The 25,218-nt window shown below is 41.1% G+C and overlaps 1 protein-coding gene across 3 annotated transcripts in view; it reads left to right on the top strand.

The window, feature by feature from the left end:
* Nucleotides 1-25,218, top strand: part of ASAP2 (ArfGAP with SH3 domain, ankyrin repeat and PH domain 2) — a 211,497-nt gene that overhangs the window by 82,288 nt on the left and 103,991 nt on the right. For all 3 annotated transcript variants that reach the window (XM_058287891.2, XM_058287892.2, XM_058287893.2), the window contains exon 3: nucleotides 20,161-20,306. In XM_058287891.2, coding sequence (XP_058143874.1) covers nucleotides 20,161-20,306 — 146 coding nt within the window. The remainder of the gene's footprint in view (nucleotides 1-20,160; nucleotides 20,307-25,218) is intronic.

Below are 25,218 nucleotides of genomic sequence, written 5' to 3'. Positions count from 1 at the left end.
ATTCTTTAAGATAAGGATTTTTCTACCTACTTCCCTGACCTGATTTGTCATGGATTGGCACCATCTGACCTCTGAACTCTAGCTATACCTCACTCTCTGTCTACTCCTGTCTGGCTGATGTCTTACTGTTTCATCAGTGTGAGACATACATGATTGTAAACCTTTGTCTTTGCATACTTTTTCTCCAACCCAGCCCCACCCCTGGTCTGTAAATATGCTTTTACCGTCCCAGACATGCCTAAGACCTTTCTCCACCCATCTCTGACAAGCTGAGCCTTCTTTGGTTCCCTCATATATTTGTTTCCTCTTGCTGCTATAACACATTACCAAAATCTAGTGGCTTATAATGACACAAACTTATTATCTTGCAGTTCTGGAGTTCAGAAGTCTGAAATGGGTGTCAGAGGATTAAAGTTAAAGTGTTAGCAGGCTGGTGTTTCTTCCTGTAGACTCTGGGAGAGAATCTGTTTTCTTTCGCTCATTCCTTAATGCTTGGGCTCCTTTGAACTTCAGACCCAGCAATGGCTGGTCAAGGATTCCTCATGTTGGGTCATTGACACTGACTCTTTTGCCTCACTCTTTCACGTTTAAGGATCCTTGTGATAACAGTGGGCCCACCTAGATGATTAATGATATTCTCTCCATCTCAAGGCCAGCTGATTAGCAATCTTAGTTCTTTACCACGTGGTGTAAAGTATTCACAGGTTCCAAGGCTTTGGCTGTGGACATCTTTGCAGGGTGTAGGGGAAGGGGACACACAGATTATTCTACTTACTACCCCTCACACCTCTGAATTCTTAAGTTTTGAGGTCAAATCAGCTTGTTGTTGTTTTTTTAAATTAGAGAAGTTGTGAGCTTGCAAAACAATCATGATTATCTTTAAGAATTCCCATTTATCATCCCACCACCAACACCTTGCATTGCTGTGGAACATTTGTAAAAATTATGAAAGAACATTATCAAAATATTACTGCTATGTGGAGTGGATGTGGCACAAGCAGCTGAGTCTTTGCTTCCCATATGGGGGGGTCCCAGGTTCAATCCTGGTGCCTCCTAAAAACAAAACAAAACAAAACAAAACAAAACAAAACAACAAGCAAACAAATGAAAAAGCCAACTCAGGGATGCCAATGTGGCTCAGTGGCTAAGTAGTGGCTTTCCACATACAAGGTCCCAGGTTCAATCCCTGGCCCTTGTACCTAAAAAAAAAAAAATTACCGCTGGCTACTATGGTCCAAAGCTTACATTTGGTGTATTTTTTCCCATAAACCACTCTGTTGTTAACACCGTGTTTTAATATTGTACATTTGTTGTAGTTCATGAGAGAACACTCATATTTATACTGTTAACCCTAGTCTGCCCCATGATTTGCTGTGTTTTACCGTCCCATGTACATTTTGTCTAAAGTGTATACTCATTGGTTCTCAGTTTCATCAGAAAGTTGTGTTGTCATTGCCTCAGTCAATTTTAGAACATTTTCCTTATTGCGATAGAGAAAAATCCCATACCTCCCATTACTGACCCTTGCCATTGATACAGTGCCTTCTTTGCTGCTGATGCAAGAATATTACAATATTACAGTTAGCTATAGTCCCTAAGTTACATTAATTGTGTTTTTTGAGGTCATATTAGTTTTGATTTTACATTTATCCAAAAATTAAAGAGAATCTAATGTGCTGACAATATTTAATATTTTAAATATTGTTCTTATTGTTCTCTGATAGTTTTCTTTATATTAGCCTTCACTCCTCATTTAGATTGCAAACCCTTCAAGATCTGGGAGCCACCATGTGTAAAATGGGAATATTAATATTTCATGAGATTGTGTTAGTGAGATTAACTGAGATAACATGAAAAATGGCAAGTGTAGTCCTGGACACTTGGTGAGCATGGCAGCTGCAAATACATTTCCTGTATGTTTCTTACAGTGGCCAGCACAGGGGTAGATATATAGTAAGTGCCCAGTCAATATTCCTTTATAGATTATAATGTTTCTGCTCTCAGTTCTTTGACTGCCCTCTTAGAAGAAGAGAGGTAAACTTTTAGTTTTAGACACAAGCGGTCAATATTATGGCAAGCGATGTGTTCTGCTGCTATATAAGGATTGACCTAGAGTTATGTAGAAGGGGAATTTGGCATGCCTTGGAACAAGGGTTGGGAAACTATGGTCAGTTCCCTGTTTTATTATGACCTGTGAGCTAAGAATGGTTTCTATCATTTTACTCTGTATTGACACAATATTCAGTTTCTCTTTTTGACCTGCAAAGCCTTAAATATTTATTATCTGGGTTTTTGAGGAAAAGTTTGTTGGTCTCTTAGACCAGTAGTTCTGAAACCTTAAAGTACATCAGAAGAAAAAAAAAGTACATGAGAATCCTTTGGAAGTCTTATTTTTAAAACAGATCGCAGGGTCACACTCCCAAAATTTCTGGTTTAGTCTGTCCAAGTTGGAGCCTGAGAATTTGCTCATCCAACAAATTCCCAGCTGATGCTGATGCTGAGGCTCCTGGTCTTTGAGAATACTGCCTTGGAGTTCCTCCTTCCCCCACTTTTAAACATTGGCCTGGGTCAAAATTTAGATATCAGTATGTTCTACAAACTACAATATTAGTTTTCTTATACTATAACAAGTGTATGTGTTTGCTTCCAATTTTCAAAAGGATGACAAATAACCCAGCCAGATATATTTTGTTTAAAGTCTTGTGTACAGGTTTGCCAAAGCAGTTGGTAAAATGATTTATTGAGAAACTTTCTCATTAATTTTTCTCACTGAAAGTATACTGATACGTGACTCATTTAAAACAAAAGCGAAATCCCCAATTCATACTTATTTTAAAATGCAACTAGTCTGAAATTTCCCAACCGCTCTCTCAACCCGAAGGTGTTTTTCCCTTCTGAGGAAGTTGAAGGTAACATTTTTCAGCTGAGTTTGACATATCAGTGGGTAGAAAAATTCTTCTTTATCAAGAGGGAAGCAAGAAAAGACTTTCATTTTCACTTCTCTAGAATTACTCTCCCTTAAGCCATTCTTACTGAGTAATAGCACCTTTATCCTCAATCTAAATATCCGGTAGAAATTGTCACATCCTTGTAATGTAAAGGACACAGAAAAAAAAATGGTAATTTTCCCTCGAATTCTTACCGTCTTCCACTGTTTTAGTTTCCTTGCTGCTAAAACAGATATCATACAATGGGTTGGCTTTACAAAAGGAATTTATTGGCTCACAATTTCAGGGGCTACAAGGCTTGCTTCCTCCTGGGCCTATATGTCTTCTGGATGGCTGGCAATTTTGGGGATCCTTGGCTTTTCTCTCACATGGCAAAATACATAGCTGCATCTTCTTGCTCTTCCGGGTCCCATTGACTTGCAGCTTTTGGCTGCTCCCCGTGGCCTCTCTCTCTGTAAGAATTTCATTCTGTTCATAAAGAACTCTAGTAATCCGGATTAAAACCCAACCTGCTAGGGTGTGCGGCATATGGGAATCCCCTATGTTTTTTATGTAACATTTATATAATCTAAGTATTAAAAAAAAAAAAAGTATATTAAAAAAAAAAAGCCCAGCCTGACTTAGGCCATACTTTAAGTGAAGACACATCTTGAAGAGATCTTATTTACAATGGTACCACCCCCATAGGAACAGGGGTTGGGACCTGAACATGTCTTTTGTGGGGGACATGATTCAATCCCCAATGGTCTGCCCTATAGGAAGACATGTACTTCCTATATGCAAAGTACATTTATTCCATCATAACATCCTAGAAGCCTTAAGTCGTTTCATTAACAATATTAGTACAAAGTCTCATCAAATTCAATTAAGGGTATCATCCATCCTTTCTCCATCTGTGGACCTGAAAAACCCAGAAAACAAGTTATCTGCTTTTAGTATTCAGTGGTGGGAAAGGCATAAGATAAATATTCCTATTCTAGAAAGGAGAACTTAGAAGGAAAACAGGTATCAGAGGTCCCAGACAAGTCTGAAATGTAAGAGGCAAACTTCATTAGGTTTTAAGCTCTGAGAGCCACCTGTAGATTAATGTTTTGTCCTCTGGGCCTGATGGAGTGGCAGTACCACCCTTCCTAAACACTTGTGCAGAGGCCAAGCTCTCCGTGAATGCTGGGGCATGGACCTCTCCTAGTATTGGGGTGGTGGCACTCTCCCTGAACAATAGTGTACAAGGCCCACCCCCTGCACTCACAGAGGCAAACCAGCCTTTTCACACATACAGTGAGCCCACTCTCTTGGCCCAAGGAGATCTTTTCAGTCCAGTCCTTTGTGTCCATGCACCTGACCTTGAAGTCCTTTTTCCTTCAGTTTATCCTTTCTATGTCCTTTTCAGTTCAGACCTGCAGTGGTTCTGCTCATACAAAATTTTGCAAAAACTTTGCCAGCTTATTCGTTGCAGGTCAGGGGTTGGCACCTGAACGTGCCTTTTGTGGGCAACATGATTTAATCTCCACCGTCCACCGATAAAGGAAAGTGAGAATTCAACAACTGTGTATGTGTTCCTTGCTATCTCAGTGCTAATTAGAATATAGCTGTTAAAGCAGGCTTAAAATTTATACAGAGAAATATTTCTAGTTTACCGATATCTGTAATTAGTATAGGACAGTTTAAAAGAAATATATTGATAGTTGAAGAAGTGAGGTTTCATTGTGCATTAAGAAGGTACTGAATCTGGTGTGATTTCCTACCTGTTAACAATAGAAAAGAGTTAAATCTCAATGGTCTTCAGTGTTTGGCAAGAATACTGGGAAACTGGAACTCTGCTACATTGTTGTGGCATAAAAGATTGGCATACAGAGTTTTCAGAAAGCACTTTTGCAGTGCACATAAAGAAAACCAAAAATCATTATCCTGTTGAATAAAATTCCATTCTTGGACTCCTTTCTTTTCTAAGAAAATAATCCAAAATATGGAAAGAGATCTATGCACAAAGGTGTTCATTGATTTGCTGCATTGCTTAAATTTGTGAAAAACTGAAAGCTTCCTCTTGGGGATTGAATCATATCCCCACAGAAGGCATGTTCAGGTCCCAACCCCTGGTCCTGCGGGTATGAACCCATTTGAAAATAGCACCTTTGCAAGTGTTATCAGATGTTATTAGTTATGGTGAGGCCGAAATGAATGAGGGTAGGTTTAATCCAATATGGCTGGAGTTCTTATAAGAAAAGGAAATTGGGTATAATGAAAGAAGCACAGAGAGCAGCCTATAGCGGGAAATCAGTGGAACCCAGAAGGAAAAGAAGAGTCTGCCACGTGCACTGCCATGTGACAGAAAAGCCAGGGACCAAGGATCACAACCAGTCCTGGAACACCAGTGTTCTCAGGAAAGGCGTCACCTTGCTGATGCCTCAATTTTGGATTTCTTTTTGGCCCCAAACTGTGAGCCAATAAATTCCTATTGCTTAAGCCAATCCCTTGCATGGTATTTGTTTTAGCAGCTGGGAAATGAAAACACTTCTATAAACTAAGTTAGGTTATAGCTACTTGATGTATATATAGTTATATAGCAAAATGAAGAAAAAGTACTTATTATGAAATCTTCAGGCAATAAAAATCAGGATACAGAATCTATGTATACCTTATCCGTGATAAAAGATTATATCAAATGATCTTACAGAAAAGAACATCTATATTGATACTAATATACTTGAGAGTGGAAGCATAATTATAGTAAAATATTTCTGACACCCATGTAATATTTATTATGGCCCGAGCACCAAGCTAAACATTTTGTATATAAATTTAATCCTCATAATAACTCTATGAGTGGGTTCCTATCAGTAACTCCATTTAAAGATGAGGTCATTGAGGCCCAGGGTAGTAATTTGCCCAGCGTTGTAGAGCCAGCAATTAGATGAGCTGCACTTCAGAACCAGATCTGCTTCCCAGTCCTTACTTTTGACCATTATTTCCTACTGTCTTGTGTACAAGCAGGATGTGAATGAGGAGGCACAATAAAGAAAAAAAAAAGTGATAGTTATGGGAATGTATTAGATGTCGACTAACTGAATCATGAAAATTCATATGAAAAAAACTCCAAGCAGTTTTGATTTGTTCACAAGTACAATATGAGCCTTTACAATGACAAGCTAGCTAAAACATGAGTCTCAGGTACTTTAGCAGAATTATATAGTGCTTAGAAAAAAAGAAGGATGGCGGCGGACTTGGCCCAGTGTTTAGAGCGTCGTCTAGCACATGGGAGGTCCACGGTTCAAACCCCGGACCTCCTTGACCCGTGTGGAGCTGGCCCATGCACAGTGCTGATGCGCCCAGGAGTGCCGTGCCATGCAGGGGTGTCCCCCGCGTAGGGGAGCCCCACACTCAAGGATTGCACCCTGTAAGGAGAGCTGCCAAGCATGAAAGAAAGTTCAGCCTGCCCAGGAATGGCACCTACACACAGAGAGCTGACACAACAAGATGATGCAACGAAAAGAAACACAGATTTCCATGCTGCTGACAACAACAGAAGTGGACAAAGAAGATGATGCAGCAAAATAGACACAGAGAACCGACAACTGGGGTCGGGGGTGGGGGGAGGGAAGAGAAATAAATAAATAAATAAATCTTTAAAAAAAAAAAGAAAAAAGAAGGTAATTGTTACGTTATTGAGTTCTAAGAGCAACATTTTAAGAAGGGCCTCAAAATCTTAGAGCTTAAAAATCTCATCATAGTAGGAATATTTGAAGTACCTAAGACTTCTTGGATTAATTAGGAAGGGATAGGGAGAAGATATATGTGAAGGGGTTTCTCTGGGAAGAGGAAGTTCAACTATTGTCTCTTCCTCTTGAGAGGATAGTTTCAAGGAGAGCAGGTTTGACTCAAATATGAGGGACAAGTTTAACCATTAGAGAAATTGGATGAGCAGCCTCATTGGTGAGTTGGTCATTGGAAGGGTTCAGGCATGTGATTGGTGGCCCTTTTGTCTCTAAGAAAGTTGTGAGCGGGAGGTGATGTGGATCCTGAGACCTTGAGAAGTTTTCCAATTATAATACTCGAGATTCTAATGATTTCAGTTATGCTGGTTAAGAATAGTGATTGGCGTTCGTATGGGTAATTTGTGGAATCTTGTCAGCAATAACATATTAATCATGGAAGTGTAGCTAATCTGAAGGAGTATAAATATTTTTGACTGAAGTCCCAAGTATTAAGATGAATCAACTTAGGGTTATCATATTTATTTTGTAGGGAATTTAAAGCTCACCTAAGTTCAGTTGTTTCCTTCTTTCCTTTTTTTTTAAAGATTTATTTATTTATTTTTCTCCCCCTTACCCCCCTGTTGTCTGCTCTCTGTGTCCGTTTACTGTGTGCTCTTCTGTGTCTGTTTGTCTTCTCATTAGGCAGCTCCGGGAACCGATCCTGGGACCTTCCAGAGTTGGAGAGGCAATTATTCTCTTGCACCACACCTCAGTTTTTTCAATCTGGTATATTGGGTCTGTGGAAAATTGTGTAAAAGTTCTTTTTCCAGAAGAATAATCCAAAACGTTGTTCTGAATTTATTGCTGTCTGTGATAACCAAAAGATTTAAAACCACTGATCTAGCCAAATCTCATGTTTTACAGATGGGATGTCCTGTCACAGAGTGACTCTTTGCCTTACTTACTATAAAACATTGACCAGATTATCTCTGAACCTGTTTCCTCATCTGTAAAATCCTGAGAAGATGAAAGATTGTGTTTGTGTGTGAGGGTGTGTGTAGCTCTTGTTATATGAGGTTTTAGAGACCACTGATTTTCCAGGGGCTGTGATCCCTAAGGAGTGAAGATCCTGGGGGCCTGTTCAAACTGTTGGAGCTGTCTTCTTTTGCATTGTGCTATACTCTGGAGGTGAGGTAGGAGCAGGGATGGCCTCTTGTTGAGTGCCTGCCATGATGAGCTTCTGTGAGTAATGGGAGTTGGATCCCTCAGTATGATGAGGTAAAAACAAAGGGAAAAAGGTTGAAAGCAACTTGCAGTGCCAAAATGCACATTCTGTAATACTGCTATTTAAATTGCTTTACTGACACTAGCTTTTTCGTCAACAAATGCTGATTACCTTCCTCATTGCACCCCAGGTACCTTGGGATTCCAGTTTTTAAAAAACCTGACCGTTGTTTTGCAAATGCCTCTTGGCTCCTTCACTGATGATCTTAGAGCAGACCTAGGATGGAAAGTAACTCTCTCTATATGAGAGTCTAGGTGTGTGTCAAGTAGCTTATAGCTCATTTTTATTCTCATCCTTTACTAGACTCTGTAGGAGGAAAACTCCTTTAAGATTTACTTCCTTCTAGAAGCCTTTCCTGTCACAGCCTCCAGAAAATTTATTCCTTATGTTGTCCTATAGTACTGTATTTCTTCCTCCTGTACTTTATATGACAAGGGATTGTTGTTACATGTTTATTTTCTTGCTAAATTGTTTGTTGCCAGGTACCAAGCTTTATTTGCCATCGTCCACTCCACAATCATCTTTCTTAAAAGCAAATCTTATCACGTCACTTTGAACCTTTTTGGTGGCCCTCCATTACCCGAGATGAAGTCCTTCATTGTCCAGGCTCTTCCTGCTCTCTCATCTCTTGCCTGCTGTCCCCCTCCTGCTTTGGTCATACCAAGCTTCTTGAATCCCCCCCCCAGCATGTCATGCTGTTTCCAGCCTCTGTGCATTTGCACATAATTGATGGGTTTGCAAGTCTTTCTCTCCAAGTAGGTTGCTTGCTCATTAAGGGCTGGGACTCTGTTTTGTGAATCTTTGCGGTCACTGGTGCTTGCTGCATAACAGACTTTCAACGTCATTGGATCTTAGTATCCAGGACAATGCATAAGAACTGGCAGTTTCTTGAGGAATCAAGGCCAAAGGGGATTCCCTAGGAAAAATTTAAAGGAAACGAGTTTTGAATAAAGTTGGTTGAAAGTGGAAAGGAAAATGATAGGTTCAAAGAAGTGGAGGAAATGGCAAGTACTGAAGCTTGGAGGAGTAATCTTTCTGTTGACTTAGCTTGAATGTGAGCTCAGAGGGGTTGTAAAATACAAAGGGAGTTCTCCTCTAACCCTTTTTGGTTGTAGGTACTTGTTTTCTTTTCTAAGATGATGCAGATACTTAGGCTCCCAAGACTATCTCTATCACATAAACTTTATCTGGATAAAACACTAGTAAAAAGAAAAAGACAGATAATAATATCCTAAATAGGCACAGAGAGCCAAAAAAAATCTAGCTATTGCAGCTGACACATCAGATTTCTTATTTTATGTTATTTTATTCTTTAAGTTACTTTCTGATTATAAAGATAATATAAGCTTTACTTAGAAAATTTGGAAAATTCACAAAAGCAGTAGTACAAGTCATTGCTCCTGCCAAGTCCCACTATTCCATCACCAAGAAAGGCTCTGATAAGCACATGGTTTGGCACTCTGTTCCTGACCACTTGTAGGCCGTGACCCTGAGCTAGTGGTTTACATTCCTAATCTGTAAAATACCTACCTCAGTGAGGAATAAAATAACAAATAGGAAGCACTTGGCTTAATACCTGGCATGTAATAGCTACAGTTTATTGGCTGAGTGCCGGCTATCTTTACCACCATTGTTAGTCTTTTGATGTATTTTCCTTTCAGCCTTTTTAAACTTTCTACAAAATTGGGATTAAAGTAAATATACAATTGTGTGTTGTGCCTTTTTAAAAATTTTGGCATTCTATCCAGATCATATGCCTACATCATTTATTAAATATTCTTAGGAAACATGATTTTAAAACCTATGTAATATTTCATTTTGCACATACACTGTAATTTATCCATTTCTATATTATTGGGGCTTTATGCATTTTCAATTTTAACTCTTTATTTTATTTTATTTATGTATTTCTCTCCTCTTCCCCCACCCCCACCCCAGTTGTCTGTTCTATTTGCTGTGTCTTCTTTGTCCGCTTCCGTTGTTGTCAGCGGCATGGGAATCTGTGTTTCTTTTTGTTGCGTCATCTTGTTGTGTCAGCTCTCCGTGTGTGCGGGGCCATTCCTGGGCAGGCTGCACTTTCTTTCACGCTGGGCGGCTCTCCTTACAGGGCGCACTCCTTGTGCGTGGGGCTCCCCAGCGCGGGGACACCCTGCATGGCACGGCACTCCTTGTGCGCATCAGCACTGCACATGGGCCAGCTCCACATGGGTCAAGGAGGCCCGGAGTTTAAACTGCAGACCTCCCATGTGGTAGACGGATGCCCTAACCACTGGGCCAAGTCTGCCGCCTTAACGCTTTATAAATTGTTTTCGGTGCACATCTCCAATTAACCTTATTTCCTTAGGACAGTTATTTAGAAGTGAAACTATTGGTTTGAAAAAAAATGTTTTTAAGGCTTTTACCAAATAGTGAAGCAAAAGACCTTTTAAGTAATTTTTCTAGGATAGCTCTAGAAATAAAGTTCTGAAAATGGTTCTCTCCCATTGGATGCCCACAGGACTTATCTTTGACTTTAAGAAAATGCTTTCCCATGATAGATTTGAAGTCAGGTGATGTGTATGGCTGGTTTCCTTTACACTGCTTTACGTGGAATTGTCCCAACATTAAAATTATGGCTTACACTTGAACATTAGTCATGTCATGCGGGGAGTGTCTTTACGAAGCCGCTAATTTGTAGAGCATATGTTTCTTCTTAAAGCACCCTTCCCAGAGCTGCCTGTGTGGATGGTTGGAATGTACAGGGTCAGCAGATGATTTTTCCACCAGCAGAGTAGAAGGCCGTCTGGCCGGGAGCAGGAGGCTGGCAGGTCCTGGTGAGTGCCACATGCTGAGGCAGGGACACCATCAGGCTGCAGCACGCTCAGCCCCTTCTTTTTCTCTCTGGTCTGTGGCATTTGGTGTTTTGGTTAGTAGTACATACGCACGACTGTAGGATGGGAATACATTTGTTTTTAACTTGGAGCCTAGGACAGTGCTAATATGAGGAGCAAAAACAGTTCCTAGTGTGCTGGGAAGAATGTGGGCCTGAGACTCAGGAGGCCTGCGATCTTGCTCTGCTGCAAACTAGCTGTGTGAACTTGAGCAAGTCACTAACCTCGCTGAGCTCTGTTTCCTTGTCTGTAAAGAGAGGACTCTGGGCTAGATCACCCTCAGGATGCTTTCGCATGAGAAGACTAAGTAGTAGGCCTCAGAGGTCCTGCGGATGTGGGGAAAGCAAGACCTGTACTGCCCTGTGATAGTTTTGAGAGTGGAGAGTTGGATGTAGGCTGGGGCTTTAAGACAGAGAAAGCACTAACAGCCTCTGAACACTCGGGGCTTCCTAATGTTTCCTGGGGCTTTGAAACCTTCCTGTTCTCTTGCTTCTCTACGGAAATTCCTACTTGACCTTGGAGCCCCAGCTCCAGTACCTCCTTCTTAGCATCTCTGAATCCTCAGCACCCAGAGCTTTGTCTGGCACATTGCAGGCAATCAGAGAGCGGATGCCTGCTGTGTCTTTCCCTAGACATTTGTGGCAGCCACCACGAAGTTACTCGTTTTTGTATTCCATCCCAGCCTACTGTTTGTTACCTCCCTGTTGCGAGACTAGTAATAACGAGTGAAATGCTTGAGATGAAAGTGAAGTGGTAGAAGGTACATTGGCTATGGCATGCCTCCCATCGTTTTGCAGCGCTGTGTCTGTGGCTTACCTCCTCGCTGCTGTGGACCACACTGACCTGCCAGAGCTACAACTGCTTGTATGGTCCATTGAATAGGAGTGAAGGGGCCACTTTTCATTCTTTTTGGATTCATCAGGTTTTGCTTGGGCCGTATAAATTGGGCTTTCTCTCTTGCTCTCTGGCTCTTTTTTTTTTTACTTTATTTTAAAAGAAGTTTTAAATTACAGAAAAGTTACATAAAAAATATAGGGGAGTCCCATATACCTCCCCCTCTCCCCCTCTCACATTTCTCCCTATTATTAACACCTTACATGAGTATGGTACATTTGTTAAAATTGATGAACAAATATGAAATATTCCTACTAACCATGGTCTAGAGTTTATATTATGGTTTACACTTTGCACCATACAATTTTACAGGTTTTGACAAAATGTATCATGTTCTGTATCCCTTTTTATAAAATCATGCAGAACAATTCCAATGCCCTAAACATGCCCTATGTACCACCTATTCTTCCCTCCCTCTCCCCTGAGAACCTGTGTAACCACTCTCTTTGTATCAATGTTACAAGTTCTTCCATTAATTAACAAGTCTACTTTGGTCCATGGTTGTACCTCCCACCGCCCATGTTTGTTCATTCCTCAGTCTTGACAAATTGGGGATGGTGGTGCCCACCCTGCTTCAGATTGAGATGGGGCTTAGACCTTATGAGGCAAATGGAAGGAACTGTTCTGCTTGCAGCTGTAGATACTCTTTGCGTTTTAGGCTGGGCGTTGTCCATCATCATCCTTTTGTTATTTTTCCTGCATGAGTCCAAAGAAGTGAAGAGTAGGTGTTGGCTGTAACTGCTGAAATTCAGGGCTCAGCTGGCATATGAACAGACCAAAGATTGAAGTCTCTGGCATATATATTTAATGAGCATAGCTCTAATTATAGGTTCAGATAAAAGGGGTAGAAGAATCTTGTGTAAGGAAGTTATAACTCTGTTACAGTGGGGAAATTATCATATATTCCAAGGTAAGGCCTCCCCACGGAGTGCTGATTTCTTGGGGCTGTGTGGCTTGCCTATAGTATCCAGATGTCTCTAGGGCCCCTGGGAACATCCCTGCTATAGGATTGGTTTACTCTAGTCCTTCTCTTGATGTCAATTTTTTAAATGACAGAAATAAGTAAACTAAAAAACATACAACAAAAACCTAATCCTTGCCTCAAAACTGAGTATCCTCATACTTGCTGGATACATAGATTTTTCCCCTGAAAAATCTATCCCATCCTTTTGAGTTGCCTCTGAGTGGAGTGGTGGGAAGTGTGACCTATTAGGCAGTGCTGGCTTATCATGGACAAGAAATGGTTTCTCATCCTGGCATTGTCTCAGGCACTCTGATCCTCATTTTCCAAAGTTCCTTCCAGATCAAAGATTCTTGGATTTGGATGATTAATAAAAAACAGTTTTTAGATGTTTTTGAACAAGTGGTAGGTAAAGAGAATGAGCATTTTTTTCTTTTTCTTTTTTTAAGAAGAACAGCTTTCACAATTCTGTAAATAAAAAGCCATAGAACCAGTTTGGGTCCTTTCCAGAAATTTTATTCCCAAGCTTTTTATTTTAGGTTTCTATTTTAAGTTTAGTTTTGGCAAAAGAAAAATAAAGGCATTCAGCTACTTTCTGTTCTCCAGTAGGAAAATCTCAAAACTTGAGGAAATCTAGAATAGTGGGTCAATCAGTGAACATATATTTGTGGAAGGTTTACTGTTTTTAATCGTAGGGCACCATGGTAGGAGTTATAGGAAGATTGAAAAAGACAAAGGACTATGGTCTTTATCAAGAAGCCACAAATCTGTTTGCATAAGCTGGAGCAGTATAAATATCAGAAAAGATGAATGATTGTAGTGGATTGGAACAATTTATAAAGCCTTGAGTTCACAATAAAACAGCAGGAAAACTCATTGGTCACTGTTGGGGTTTCTGGGAATCAAGACATTATTTTGAAGATTGATGAAGGGAAAGACTTAAAAAATAACCACCTCCTAACTTTTACCAGATAATATGTCAGGGAACCCAGAAGAAGGGATTATAAGTTGTTCTTTCGTATTTTCTTGGTGTTGAAATATAAGGCCTCTTATTTCTCCTGTATGGCCAGTTGGAAGACTTCCAGTTTAGGGAAGGTAGATTGCTCTCTCCTACTGATTACGCAGACTGCATAGTAAACAGAGAGTGGATCTGAATCTTGGTTCAAAATTCATGGATGATCACCCAGTCAAGAGCTGTGTGATCTTGGGCAAGTCTTAATCTCTCTCAACTTCACTTTTGTTATAAGAAAATAGGGATAAGAATAGCTACCTTATAGTGTTTTTATCAAGGGAAATAGGACAAAAAACTTAAAGGGCACCTATTAGGCATTCAGCGCACATTAATTCCTTTGCCTTTCCCTCTGAGTGTTCACTTAGGGTAGAAATGAGGATCCAGATACCTGTTGTTGTTGTGTTAGAAGGTACCAGGGATTGAACCTGCAGAGCATACAAAGCAGGCACTCAACCATGAACTATACCTACTCTGCCAGATACCCTTTTTTCCTGGGATCCCAGGGACCTTGTGTGTGGGAAGCCGGCACTCAATTACTGAACCACTTTGGCTCCCCTGATTTTTTTTTTTTTCTTGTTTATTTGCTTCCTCTTCTTCTTGTTCTTTTTTTTTGGTTTGTTTGTTTGTTTGTTTGTTTTTAGGAGGCACTGGGAATGACTCAGTCCCTCCCATGTGGGAAGCAGGCACTCAACCGTTTGAGCCACATCCTCTTCCCCAGATACCCTTTTTTAATGATAAATATTACCTTTATTTTTTTTAAAAGAAGTTTTATTGACATATATTCACATACCATATAATCTATCCAAAGTTACCTTTATTTTTAAAAGATACATGCTAGGAAGAAAAGTATGAATGATACATGTAAACAATTGGTTACCAAATTATTTTTTCCTTGTAAAGTTGCAAATGACCTTTAAATGTAAACAGGAGTTACTAAACGTTTTTGTAGTGTGCTGGGAGTGCGGTAGAGAAGGAGGTTATTTCTTTTGGTTGTAGTTAAAGTCGTCAAAGATTTTCCTGCAAAATACAATGGAAAAAAATGGTCCAGGAACACAGTGAGAAATGAGCTTTAACCACTGAAATTTAATAATTTTTTCCCTATAAAATTTCACTCTTCACCCAAAAGCACAGTTTGAGAGAAGTAGTGGCAGGGGCCTTACAGGATGAAAACAATGATGTATAGTTTATAAAAGAATCAAAATATTATTATTAAAATGCGTCATTTGGTTTTACATTCACTAGCATGTACTATTTATGAACTGAGGAATCCATTTCCTTGGAGGCTTTATTAAAGGTAAGCCTCAGCTTCACCAGCCTGAGCACCAGCTATGAAGAATTGGGTAGGGAAGCGGATTTGGCCCAACAGATAGGGCATCTGCCTACCACATGGGAGGTCCAAGGTTCAAACCCAGGGCCTCCTGGCCTGTGTGATGAGCTGGCCCATGCGCAGTGCTGGTGCACGCAAGGAGTGCCATGCCATGCAGGGATGTCCCCCGCGTAGGGGGGCCCCATGTGCAAGGAGTGCACCCCGTAAGGAGAGCTGCCCAGCATGAAAAAAGTGCAGCCTTCCCAGGAATGGTGCTGCACACGCGGAGAGCTGATGCAGCAAGACGATTCAACAAAATGAGACACAGATTCTAGGTGCTGCTGACAAGAATACAAGCAGACACAGAAAAGAACACGTAGCGAATGGACACAGAGAGCAGACAGCTGGCGGGGGGGAGGGAAGAGAAATAAATAAAAAAAGATCTTTTAAAAAAAAAGAACCGTATAATGGGAAAAGGACCTTTTCCCTGCTGGTCCTTGGAAGCAGTAAGGAAATAGGAAGGAATGTTGCTTTGGTCTGTGATGTTTTGAGCAAAAACTTATAGAGTTACATATGATTCTACTCTGTGATTCTCAAGACAGTATATGAAACTCATACTGTTTTTTAGAGGCACTCAATAAAATTCTAGATTTAGAATTTAGAGACTATGAAATTATGATAAAAGTCTTTATTAGAGCAAAAAAAACCAAGTAAGTTTATATTGAAGAAAACAAGACTCAAACATCAACGGATGTAAACTGCTGCATCTGAATCCTGAATTTATTGAGTTAATATTCCCTTTGAATTGTATTGCTTAAAATGGCTCCCCTTTCCCCCCCTTTTTTAAGCATCTCAAGATGTCTGATGCTTTAGTGTAAGAATAATGGCTAGCAGTTATGTGTGGCAGGGAAAGGATAGAGGGGCTGGGATATGACTCCTAAGGGGCGGGGGGGGGGGGGTGGGGGGGCCGGTGGTGCTTTTCTTTTGGGGAAAATAAAAATGCTCTTTTTATTAATTTCAGTGATGAATGTATGACTCTGTGATTCCCAAAGGTCATTGATTCTACATTATTGTTTTTTTAAAGATTTACTTTTTTAAAAAATTTCTCTCCCCAGCCTCCCCACCCCTTGCCTGCTTTCTCTGTCCATTCACTGTGTATTCTTCTGTGTCCACTTGCATTCTCAGCAACACCGGAAATCTGTGTCTCTTTTGGTTGCATCATCTTGCTGGTGTGCGGCACCACTCCTGGGCAGGTTGTGCTTTTTTTGCGTGGGGCAGCTCCTTGCGGGGGTCACTCCATGTGCGTGGGGCCTCCCCCATTGGGGAACACCCCTGGATGGCAACAGCAGTGCACGTGGGTCAGCTCACCACATGGGTCAGAAGGCCCTGGGTTTGAACCCTGGACCTTCCCATCTGATAGGCTGATGCTCTATCAATTGAGCCAAATCTGCTTCCCTGATTCTATACTTTAGATAGAGTATATGGTTTATGAATAAGTTTCAATATTCAATAAAGTTGATTTAAAAATTTCAACACCACCCCCCAAAACAAAACAAAGAATAATGTCTAGCTAATACATTTTGCATACCTGTTGTCACTGGTAATCCTTATAAGTGTGGAGTCATGTGGGTAGAATACCTAGAAATAACAACACAGATCACACATACACCTTCTCCCCTGATCAATACCTTAAAGATAAGGTTTACTGCTCAAAATTTTAGCCTTTTTTCCCCCTTTTTTGGTGGGAGGGATGATAAGTACAAAAAATACATGGTAAATTAAAACTAAAAATAAATATTCTTCACATAGTATTGAAAATTATTGTGCAAATGTGGCATCTTGCAGGTGACATGCTTTTGTTGGATTTGTATTTCTATATGTTGCACTTGCAAATAATAAAATATGTTCTAATATTTTATTGAGCCAAACAAAGTTCCAAAGTCAAAGCTCTCCAGAATACAGAAGAACATATTCATGACTGTCTTCTAAATATTTACTATATGTGGGACTCACAATGTGTCATATTAATAACTTCTATGCTACCCCCCAGCTGACAGTAATTCATCCTGCATATAACCTTTGGCATTGGGATCTTCATTCAACATTCTTCATTGGTCTTCAAGTACTTTGTGCCATCAAAATCTCCTGCTGCCATAAACTGTCCAATCACCATTACCAGGCTAACCCCACTGCAGTGGGGTGTCATAGCCACCCCTGGAGACTACTCACTGGCTCTCAGCACTGCTATCTACTTCCTACAGCACAGATCATATTCTGATACACTGCGTGGTATAGCTGTTTCTTCCAGGTCCGTCTGCATTAGGACTCTGACATGTCATCTGTTTTCCTGAGGATTGTGGCATGCCACAGTATTAAGTAGAGATGTCCCATCAGAATTACCTCTACAGTATTTTTAAAACCCTCCTAACTTAGCCACTGCCATGCCTAGTCTTCTGGTACTCAGAGAAACCTATTGAGTCCACTGGTTCTTCTTTGGATCAGATCTCTTGACAATACTGAGGCAAGATACACCATCCTGGTCACCTGCAGCATAGAGAAAGCTGCCAAGCACTGCCATGCCAACACTTGCCCTGCAGGTGCTTATGGGGCCCACCTCACTGCTCCACGGGTTTGTTTTGGGGTCCAGATACCATTTTGTAGGGCACAACAAGGTTTCTGTGCATTCTTTGGCCTCATAAGACTCTTCTGTGCTTTTGCATTCCTCACTCCAGTACCACGAAGGAAACTTCCACAGCCCGTATTCCTCTCAGTTGGCGTTACTGGGAAGCCAGATGGCCTGGAAAGCAGTTGAGCAAGAGCAAAAGCAGGGGCATGGAGTTTTCATTCCTATTTCTCCAACACAGTTGGGTGATATCAGCACCAGACATCTGCTTGTGGCTGTCCGCTCCCTCCTACAAATTACACTGGAATTGTCCATGTCTTGACCACCAGTTTTGGAAACTAGTTATAAAATAGTATGTGGCTGGTAAAAGAGAAAAAAAAAAAAAAAAACCAGAAAAAACAAAGGAAAAAAAAATTATGTGGTTGGAAAGGATCTACCCTTCAATATTATGATTATGTTTTTGAATTTTAAATAGAGCAAAATAGAAGGAATTATTGATCTGTCTGTGAAATGGAATTTTAAAAATCTAAGAATTGGGTACTTTTGCTTTTGTAGAGGTAAGCTATTTTTAGCTATGAAATAAGCATCCATGTAGTAGTATAGAAGAAAATTGGTCTTTGGAATCAGGCAGATTTGGGTTTCAATCTCAGCTCTGCTACTTTCTAGCTATGTTTCCTAGAACAAGTTATTTGATTTCTTTGAACCTCAATTTCCTATCATCATTATGAGAAATAATGTTTTACAAAGTTGTGAAGTTTAAAGAAAATACATGTAAAGTAGTTTATGCTCAATATAAATGTTAGTTGTTGCTGCCATTATTATTACTGGTTATTTGCTGAGTATGGTTGAAATGAGTCTCTTTACCTTGCTCTTTGATCCTTACCTTAACCGTGTGAATATCTCATATCAGGTCTTTATCCTTTATGTAACTAAGACAGTAGGCCACTGAGAATAAATGGTTTACTATCAAAGTCATACATACATTTACTGGCAGAGATAGCACTGGAACCTATATCTTCTTAGAACTCTTCCCACTATACCACACATTCTTTGGGTGTGTGTGTATGGCACATGTGCTAAATCATTGCTTAGGACTTAAACACTAAAATTAAATTTCTCCTGTATTTGTTAGATCACCTAGGAACCCAAGCAACCAGGTGGCATTGGAGATCAGGGGCAAAGCACTTCCCTGGTACAATGGGTGAATACACCTCTTGTGGATGTTTAGGTTTTGGGTGGAGGACTGCCCACAGGAAACAAATGTTCTATTCCTTTGCCCCAGTGTCACGTCCAGCACAGGCCTTGGCATTGAGTGAGAGTAGTTTTATTTCCCTGAGAAAGGATTTGCGCTGCTGCACAAGGACTTTCAGAATCTGATCCTTAGTGAAGGAGCTGCAGTACCAAGAATTCCTCTGTCTGATGGAATTCACAGGGTGATATATACAAGTGTTTGGCTGCATATCTGCCTGTTCTGTCATGACTGTAAAGTGGTCGTGGTTTATTTTTTAATTGAAATGATGAAAAAAATCAGGTATCCATGCAAACAGACTGGTTTGATTCAATTGAAAATGCCTGCCCCAGTAGTGAAGGAATTATATTCAGTCCTACTTACTGGCCCAATTACTCAACTTGTGGTCCTGGTTCCGAATGAGAGGTCTGAGATGGAACTATTAGGCTTTAATAGTTAAATAAAGATTCATATATGATTTTGATGTCCAACAGGGCTGGAGAACCACTGGATTAAAGACCCAGAACACATGTTTTCACTCTTTAAGGTGCTGCTTTAGAGGCCTAATTGATAGTGAAATGCCATCAGATGGATGGCCAGGATTTGCTTTTTCTGCTCAAGCAATATGTGTAGCTTGTGTCTTATATTTCAGGCACACAGATTGATAAAACTTGGTCTCTATCCTCTAAGAGATCCCAATGTATTGGGGAACACATTTACCAGAAATTTCACTACAACATGCTATGTGCAAGGATAGGAAAGATGCTAGACCCAGCTACCCAGGTCACAGGGGTAGAGTCATGGAAAGCTTCCTGGAGGGTCTAGAGTAAATAGGAGTCAGGGAGGGGAGGGTCACTGGCAGAAGACGAATCATAAGCAGAGACTTGGAGGCATTGAGCTTTTATTACCCCAGCGTGGTCTCTGTTGCCCACCACTGTTCCAACTTTGAAAGAAGTAGCTGCGGTGTGTACCTTGGAATTAGTATAGTCAGCTTCAGGGTGGAGAGGAGCAGGGCATCTCTTTTTACGTTTCTAGGAAAGGCCTGACTCTGTTAAGTTGCCTTGCGACTTCTGCCTTCATTTGGCTAAGGAGGAGTCAGAAGTGGAAAGCATTGAGAGGTCCTGGGTGGGAGGGCTCTTGACCTGTTCATCGCGCTTGTTTCTGGGATCTCTTGCTGACACATTCAGTTATTGTTAGTGTAAGAAAGTTACATCTGTTCCTGGTACCACGTGACTTCTTTTCTGCTAAATGTTTGATTTTATTCACAACTAAGAAGAACTTGGTGGGGAAGGAGGATGGCCTACTGGTACCTTAACAGGGCATCTCCCATTGCCATTGTAGCTCACGTGGAAAATGAAGAGCAGTACACCCAGGCTCTGGAGAAGTTTGGTGGCAACTGTGTGTGCAGAGATGACCCAGATTTAGGAAGTGCATTCCTGAAGTTCTCAGTGTTTACAAAGGAGTTGACAGCGCTTTTCAAAAACCTGGTAAGTGTTCATTAGGCCTTTGTAGCTATCAGTCAACTGTGAAATGCTTGGAGTTGCTGTAGATGGAAAAGTAACTCAATGGATAATTAAGGTTTGTTTGATGAACTAGATAGAAATTGTTTCATAGCATACATGGTACCTAAAGAAGTTAGAATTCTACACACACTAAGCCATTTTGGAATACAATTTCATAATTGTAATTTTTCTCTAACAAGACTTTTTAAATTTGGCAGCATTTTAAGTCTGCACAGCTGTGGGACAAATGGTTAAATGCATTCATCTTAAGGGCCTCTGACTTCAGTGTTTAATAGTTTCTAAACTGTGTAGAATAGTATCTGTTTCTGGTAATTATAGAAGGCATTTAAATTTATAATATTTAATAAATATGTTCAGACCCGTCTTACACAGCAAGGTAACCTATAATCAAAGCACAGAAATTACCATGAATATTTAAAGGGTTTTTATGCTCCCAAATGCTGAGCCTAAAAAAAAGCAGGCCTGAAAGAAATGTCTTACGTTTTAAGCAAGTGAAAATGTGGACTTGGTGTTTATTGCCTGTGGTTAAGGGCTTGGTAATGTTGGGTGAATTGAGTTCTTTCTTGTGCTTGGCAGCTCTGGCCTGTCCTCGCGTGGGAACAGAACTCAGAAGAAGTGGGCAGCCTGAGAGGACTGGGCTGTTTGTGACCCTGCCTGGGTGATTTGTTCCACATGTAGAATGTGTGCTTGGGATCTTCCCAGCAACTCTTTTCTGTTTCTGTCCCTCAGCTTCTCCTAAAGGTCATGGAAGACCAGGTCAAGTGCTCCATAATGCTTTCTGTATAGGTCACAAACAACAGTCTTTTTCATTTCCCCTATCAGTACACTCATAATAAGTGAAGAAAAAGCTCATCATTCTTGAAATGGTGATGACAGTGGGTTTGTAAGTCTGGCCTTAGAAAGGCAGAAAACAATGGGAATATAATATACGAGTTAATAATAGAAAGCGGAAAAAACAAGATCATTACGCTTTTGGTCTCTCTCTCCCTGTCTTCACTTGCAAATATTTCAGTTGGAAATGGTAACAATGAAAAGTTGTTGCTGTGCTTAATTTTTTCACTAGATTTAATTTGAGATCTCTTGGGTCCCAGAGTTCATCACCCTTTTATTACTGCCAAAACCAGGATGAAAGCCTGAATACTTAACAGTAGAGCCCTAGCTCCCTTTCTCAGTCCCAATTTCTAAATGTGTATTAGGGCCCCAGCATCAACTCAGGAAAGACTGAAAGATCTCTTTTTTTTTTTTAACTGGATAAACTGAATGGTTCCATGTAAAAGATCTGTAGATGCTGACATGTCTTCCAGTCAAAAATTCAGCTTGCTGTTTAATTGCCCTATGTTAAAGCCCATTGGTTGATAAGCCCCTTCCAAGCATGCAAAGCTGCCAGCGTCTTAGAGCCTGATGTTTAAATATGAATGAACAGCCTCCAGAATGAAAGAGACCAAGAAGAAAATAACTTGTAGGCAACAGAGACAATACGGAGAGCAGAAGAAAACTTTAAGGAAATTCTCAGAAATAGGAAAAGATAAATACAGGAAAAATGGGATGCAGTTTGTTTTTAAAGATGGGGTGGGGTAGTTAATGGAAGAAAATATACTATAAAAATTTAGTTAGAAGGGTTGGAGTAGAAGAAATTTCTCAAAGTAGAACAGAAAGACAAAAAAATGTGGGAAATAGATAAAAGAAGAGATTAAGGATTAGTCCTCAAGGTCCAGCATCCAACTGACAGGCATTTCATAGAGAATATACAAGTGAAGAGGTGGATATATTTTCAATGGAACAATATAAAAGAAAATTTCTAAAACTGAAGGATTCAAGCCTCCAGATAAAAGGGACTTGCAAGCACCCAGTGCAAAAAAGGAAAAAAGACCCACACCAAGGCATGTTGGTGTAGAATTACAAAAGGTCTTAAAAACATCCAAAAGGGGACGCGGACTTGGCCCAATGGATAGGGTGTTTGCCTATCACGTGGGAGATCTGCAGTTCAAACCCCGGGCCTCCTTGACCCGTGTGGAGCTGGCCCACACACAGTGCTGATGCGCTCAAGGAGTGCCATGCCACACAGGAGTGGCCCCCACGTAGGGGAGCCCCACGCGCAAGGAGTGTGCCCCGTAAGGAGAGCTGCCCAGCACGAAAAAAAGTGCAGCTTGCCCAAGAATGGCACTGAACACACGAAGAGCTGACGCAGCAAGATGACCCAACAAAAAGAAACACAGATTCCCAGTGCTGCTGATAAGGATAGAAGCGGTCACAGAACACACGGCAAATGGACACATAGAACAGACAACTTGGGGGCGGGGGGGGGGGGGAGAGGGAAGAGATAAATAAAAAATAAATCTTAAAAAAGAAAAAATCCCAAAGACCCACAGATAAAAATCAGAATGCCATTGGACTTCTGAACAATAACACTGGAAAATTTAAGCATGAAGTAGTGCCATCAGAATTCTGAGGCCAGTGATTCTCAATCTAGAATTATACCTGGCCATCTGAGCATGAAAGTAGAAATAAAAATTTTTACAGATATGCAACTCCCATGGGTCATTTCTCTGAAATTCCTACAGGATGTGCTTTACCAAAATGGGGGGGGGGAGGGGGGTAAACCAAGAAAGGAAAATGTGATAGCTAGGAGACAGGACACTGGACACAGGACATAAAGCACTGAAAGAAATCCCAATAGCATGGCAGAGGGAAATCCCAGGACAGCTGAGCAGGAGGCCTAGAAAGCCATCAGTCCAAGACATTTCAGTTTGGGGTAGGAAGGAGGTCTGGGTTCTGTCCCTCCACTACCCAGTAGTTAGTGGTTTTATTTTTATTCACATAATTTTCAGATTAGGGTTTTCTTGTCTCCAAAATGGCAATAATAATGTCATACCTGATTTTGTGAACAGAATATGGCCAGTTGCTTTCATACATTTTAGTATACTTAATGTTTATAGCAGTCCAGCAATTCAACAAGGTAAAGTCAATGCTATCCCCACTTTATAGATTAGATAACTGAAGCACTGACGTTTAGGGGACCACTGTCTCCCTTGGGGCGGTTTGAAGTCCTTGACAGCTTTTAGGTATGCTCTGGGCATAGGAAGGCCCGCCTGCAGCATTTCACATGACGGGATCCTGAATAAACTGGCTTTCACTCACTTGTGTACATGGGTAACTACACAGGAAATATAAGCAGCCCTCCTTTTTCGGTTTTCTGCAGAAGCAGAAAGCAGAGCAGGTCCTGGACATTGTGACTCATCTGTTGCTCACAGCCCATGACTTTGCCACTTTAAATACTTCATAAATCCCTTTGTGTCCTAGTTGCTGTCAAGCATTCTACGAGTAAAGGTGTCAAAGGCCATGGTTAATGAGCACCTAGGGTATAGTAAGCAGTGGCTAGACTTTAAGGATATAATGTTTCATTTAATCCTCAAAACAGTTGTAGAAGGTAGATTTCAATTAGCTTTGTTTCATAGAGAAACGGGTGCACACACATGTGAAGTGGTCCTTAGCTAATAAGACACAGAGTTGGGATTCAAATCCAAGTCTTATAACTTCAACCTAATGCTGTTTCCAGTGTGGCATTTAAAGATTTCAAGGCTTCTTTTCAACTACTTGGGGAAGAAAAACTGAACAGAAGGGAAGGCATTACAGGGAAAATGTTGTATAAAGAGAAATCTCGGGAAACGGACTTGGCCCAGTGGTTAGGGCGTCCGTCTACCACATGGGAGGCCCGCGCCTCCTTGACCCGTGTGGAGCTGGCCCATGCGCAGTGCTGATGCGCGCAAGGAGTGCCGTGCTATACAGGGGTGTCCCCCGCGTAGGGGAGCCCCACGCGTAAGGAGTGCACCCGTGGGGAGAGCCGCCCAGTGCGAAGGAGGGAGCAGCCTGCCGAGGAGTGGCGCCGCCCACACTTCCCGTGCCGCTAACGACAACAGAAGCGGACAAAGAAACAAGATACAGCAAAAAGACACAGAAAACAGACAACCGGGGGAGGGGAGGGGAATTAAATAAAATAAAAATAAATCTTTGAAAAAAAAAAAAGAAATCTCAAGACTTTGGCTGAACTGTGCCAGTGGCCAAGAGGTAGGCAGATGACCTCAGTTTCCTCATCTTAAAACAAGGATGAAGGACCAGGGTTCTATCCCTGGGGCCTCCTGGTGAAAAAGAAGAAGAGAAAGTGTGCCTGTATGGCAAGCCAGTGCCCGTGGGGTGAGCCGAGTGCCCTCACAGCAGTGTTCGCACAGCGAGCCAAGTACCTGTGTGGGGAGCTGAGTGCCGGTGTAAGTGCCCTCGTGGTGAGCCACTGCCAATGCAGCGAGCCAAATGCCCCGCACAGTGAGCCAGTGCTTGCGCCAGTGAGTCACGCAGCAAGATGATGACACAACAAAAGAGACGAAAAGGAGAGTAAAGGTGAAGCGCAGCAGAGACCAGGAACTGAGGTGGTGCAATTGACGGGGAACCTCTCTCCACATCAGAGGTTCCCAGGATTGAATCCCGGTGAATCCTAGAGGAGAAAGACGAGAAGAGAAGACAAAAAGAGAAATAGATAGAAAAGATCACACAGCGAATGGGCACAGACAACAACAACAACAACAACAAAAAAGGCAGGGGAGGGGAGGGGGAGGGAAGAAAAACAAAACAAAACGAAGATGATAAAACTCCATGTGCCTCACAGGATCATCATCAAGAAAAATTTAAGCACAAAAGGGCTTTTTGTAAACTAAAAACCCATCACAGATTGACATTTTAATATTATGATATGTTAACTTATTAAAATCCTGCGATAGTAGCGTCAAATACATGTAATTGCTTTAGCTTCAGATTTTACTTTAGAGTTAGGATTACTGATTCTGTTTCCCAGCAAAGCTCAGAGAGAAAGAAAATCACTTATTTG

The sequence above is a fragment of the Dasypus novemcinctus genome, chromosome 25 (genome assembly GCF_030445035.2).
Source record: "Dasypus novemcinctus isolate mDasNov1 chromosome 25, mDasNov1.1.hap2, whole genome shotgun sequence".
Taxonomy (NCBI): Eukaryota; Metazoa; Chordata; class Mammalia; order Cingulata; family Dasypodidae; genus Dasypus; species Dasypus novemcinctus.
This window is presented reverse-complemented; position numbering and strand designations above follow the sequence as displayed.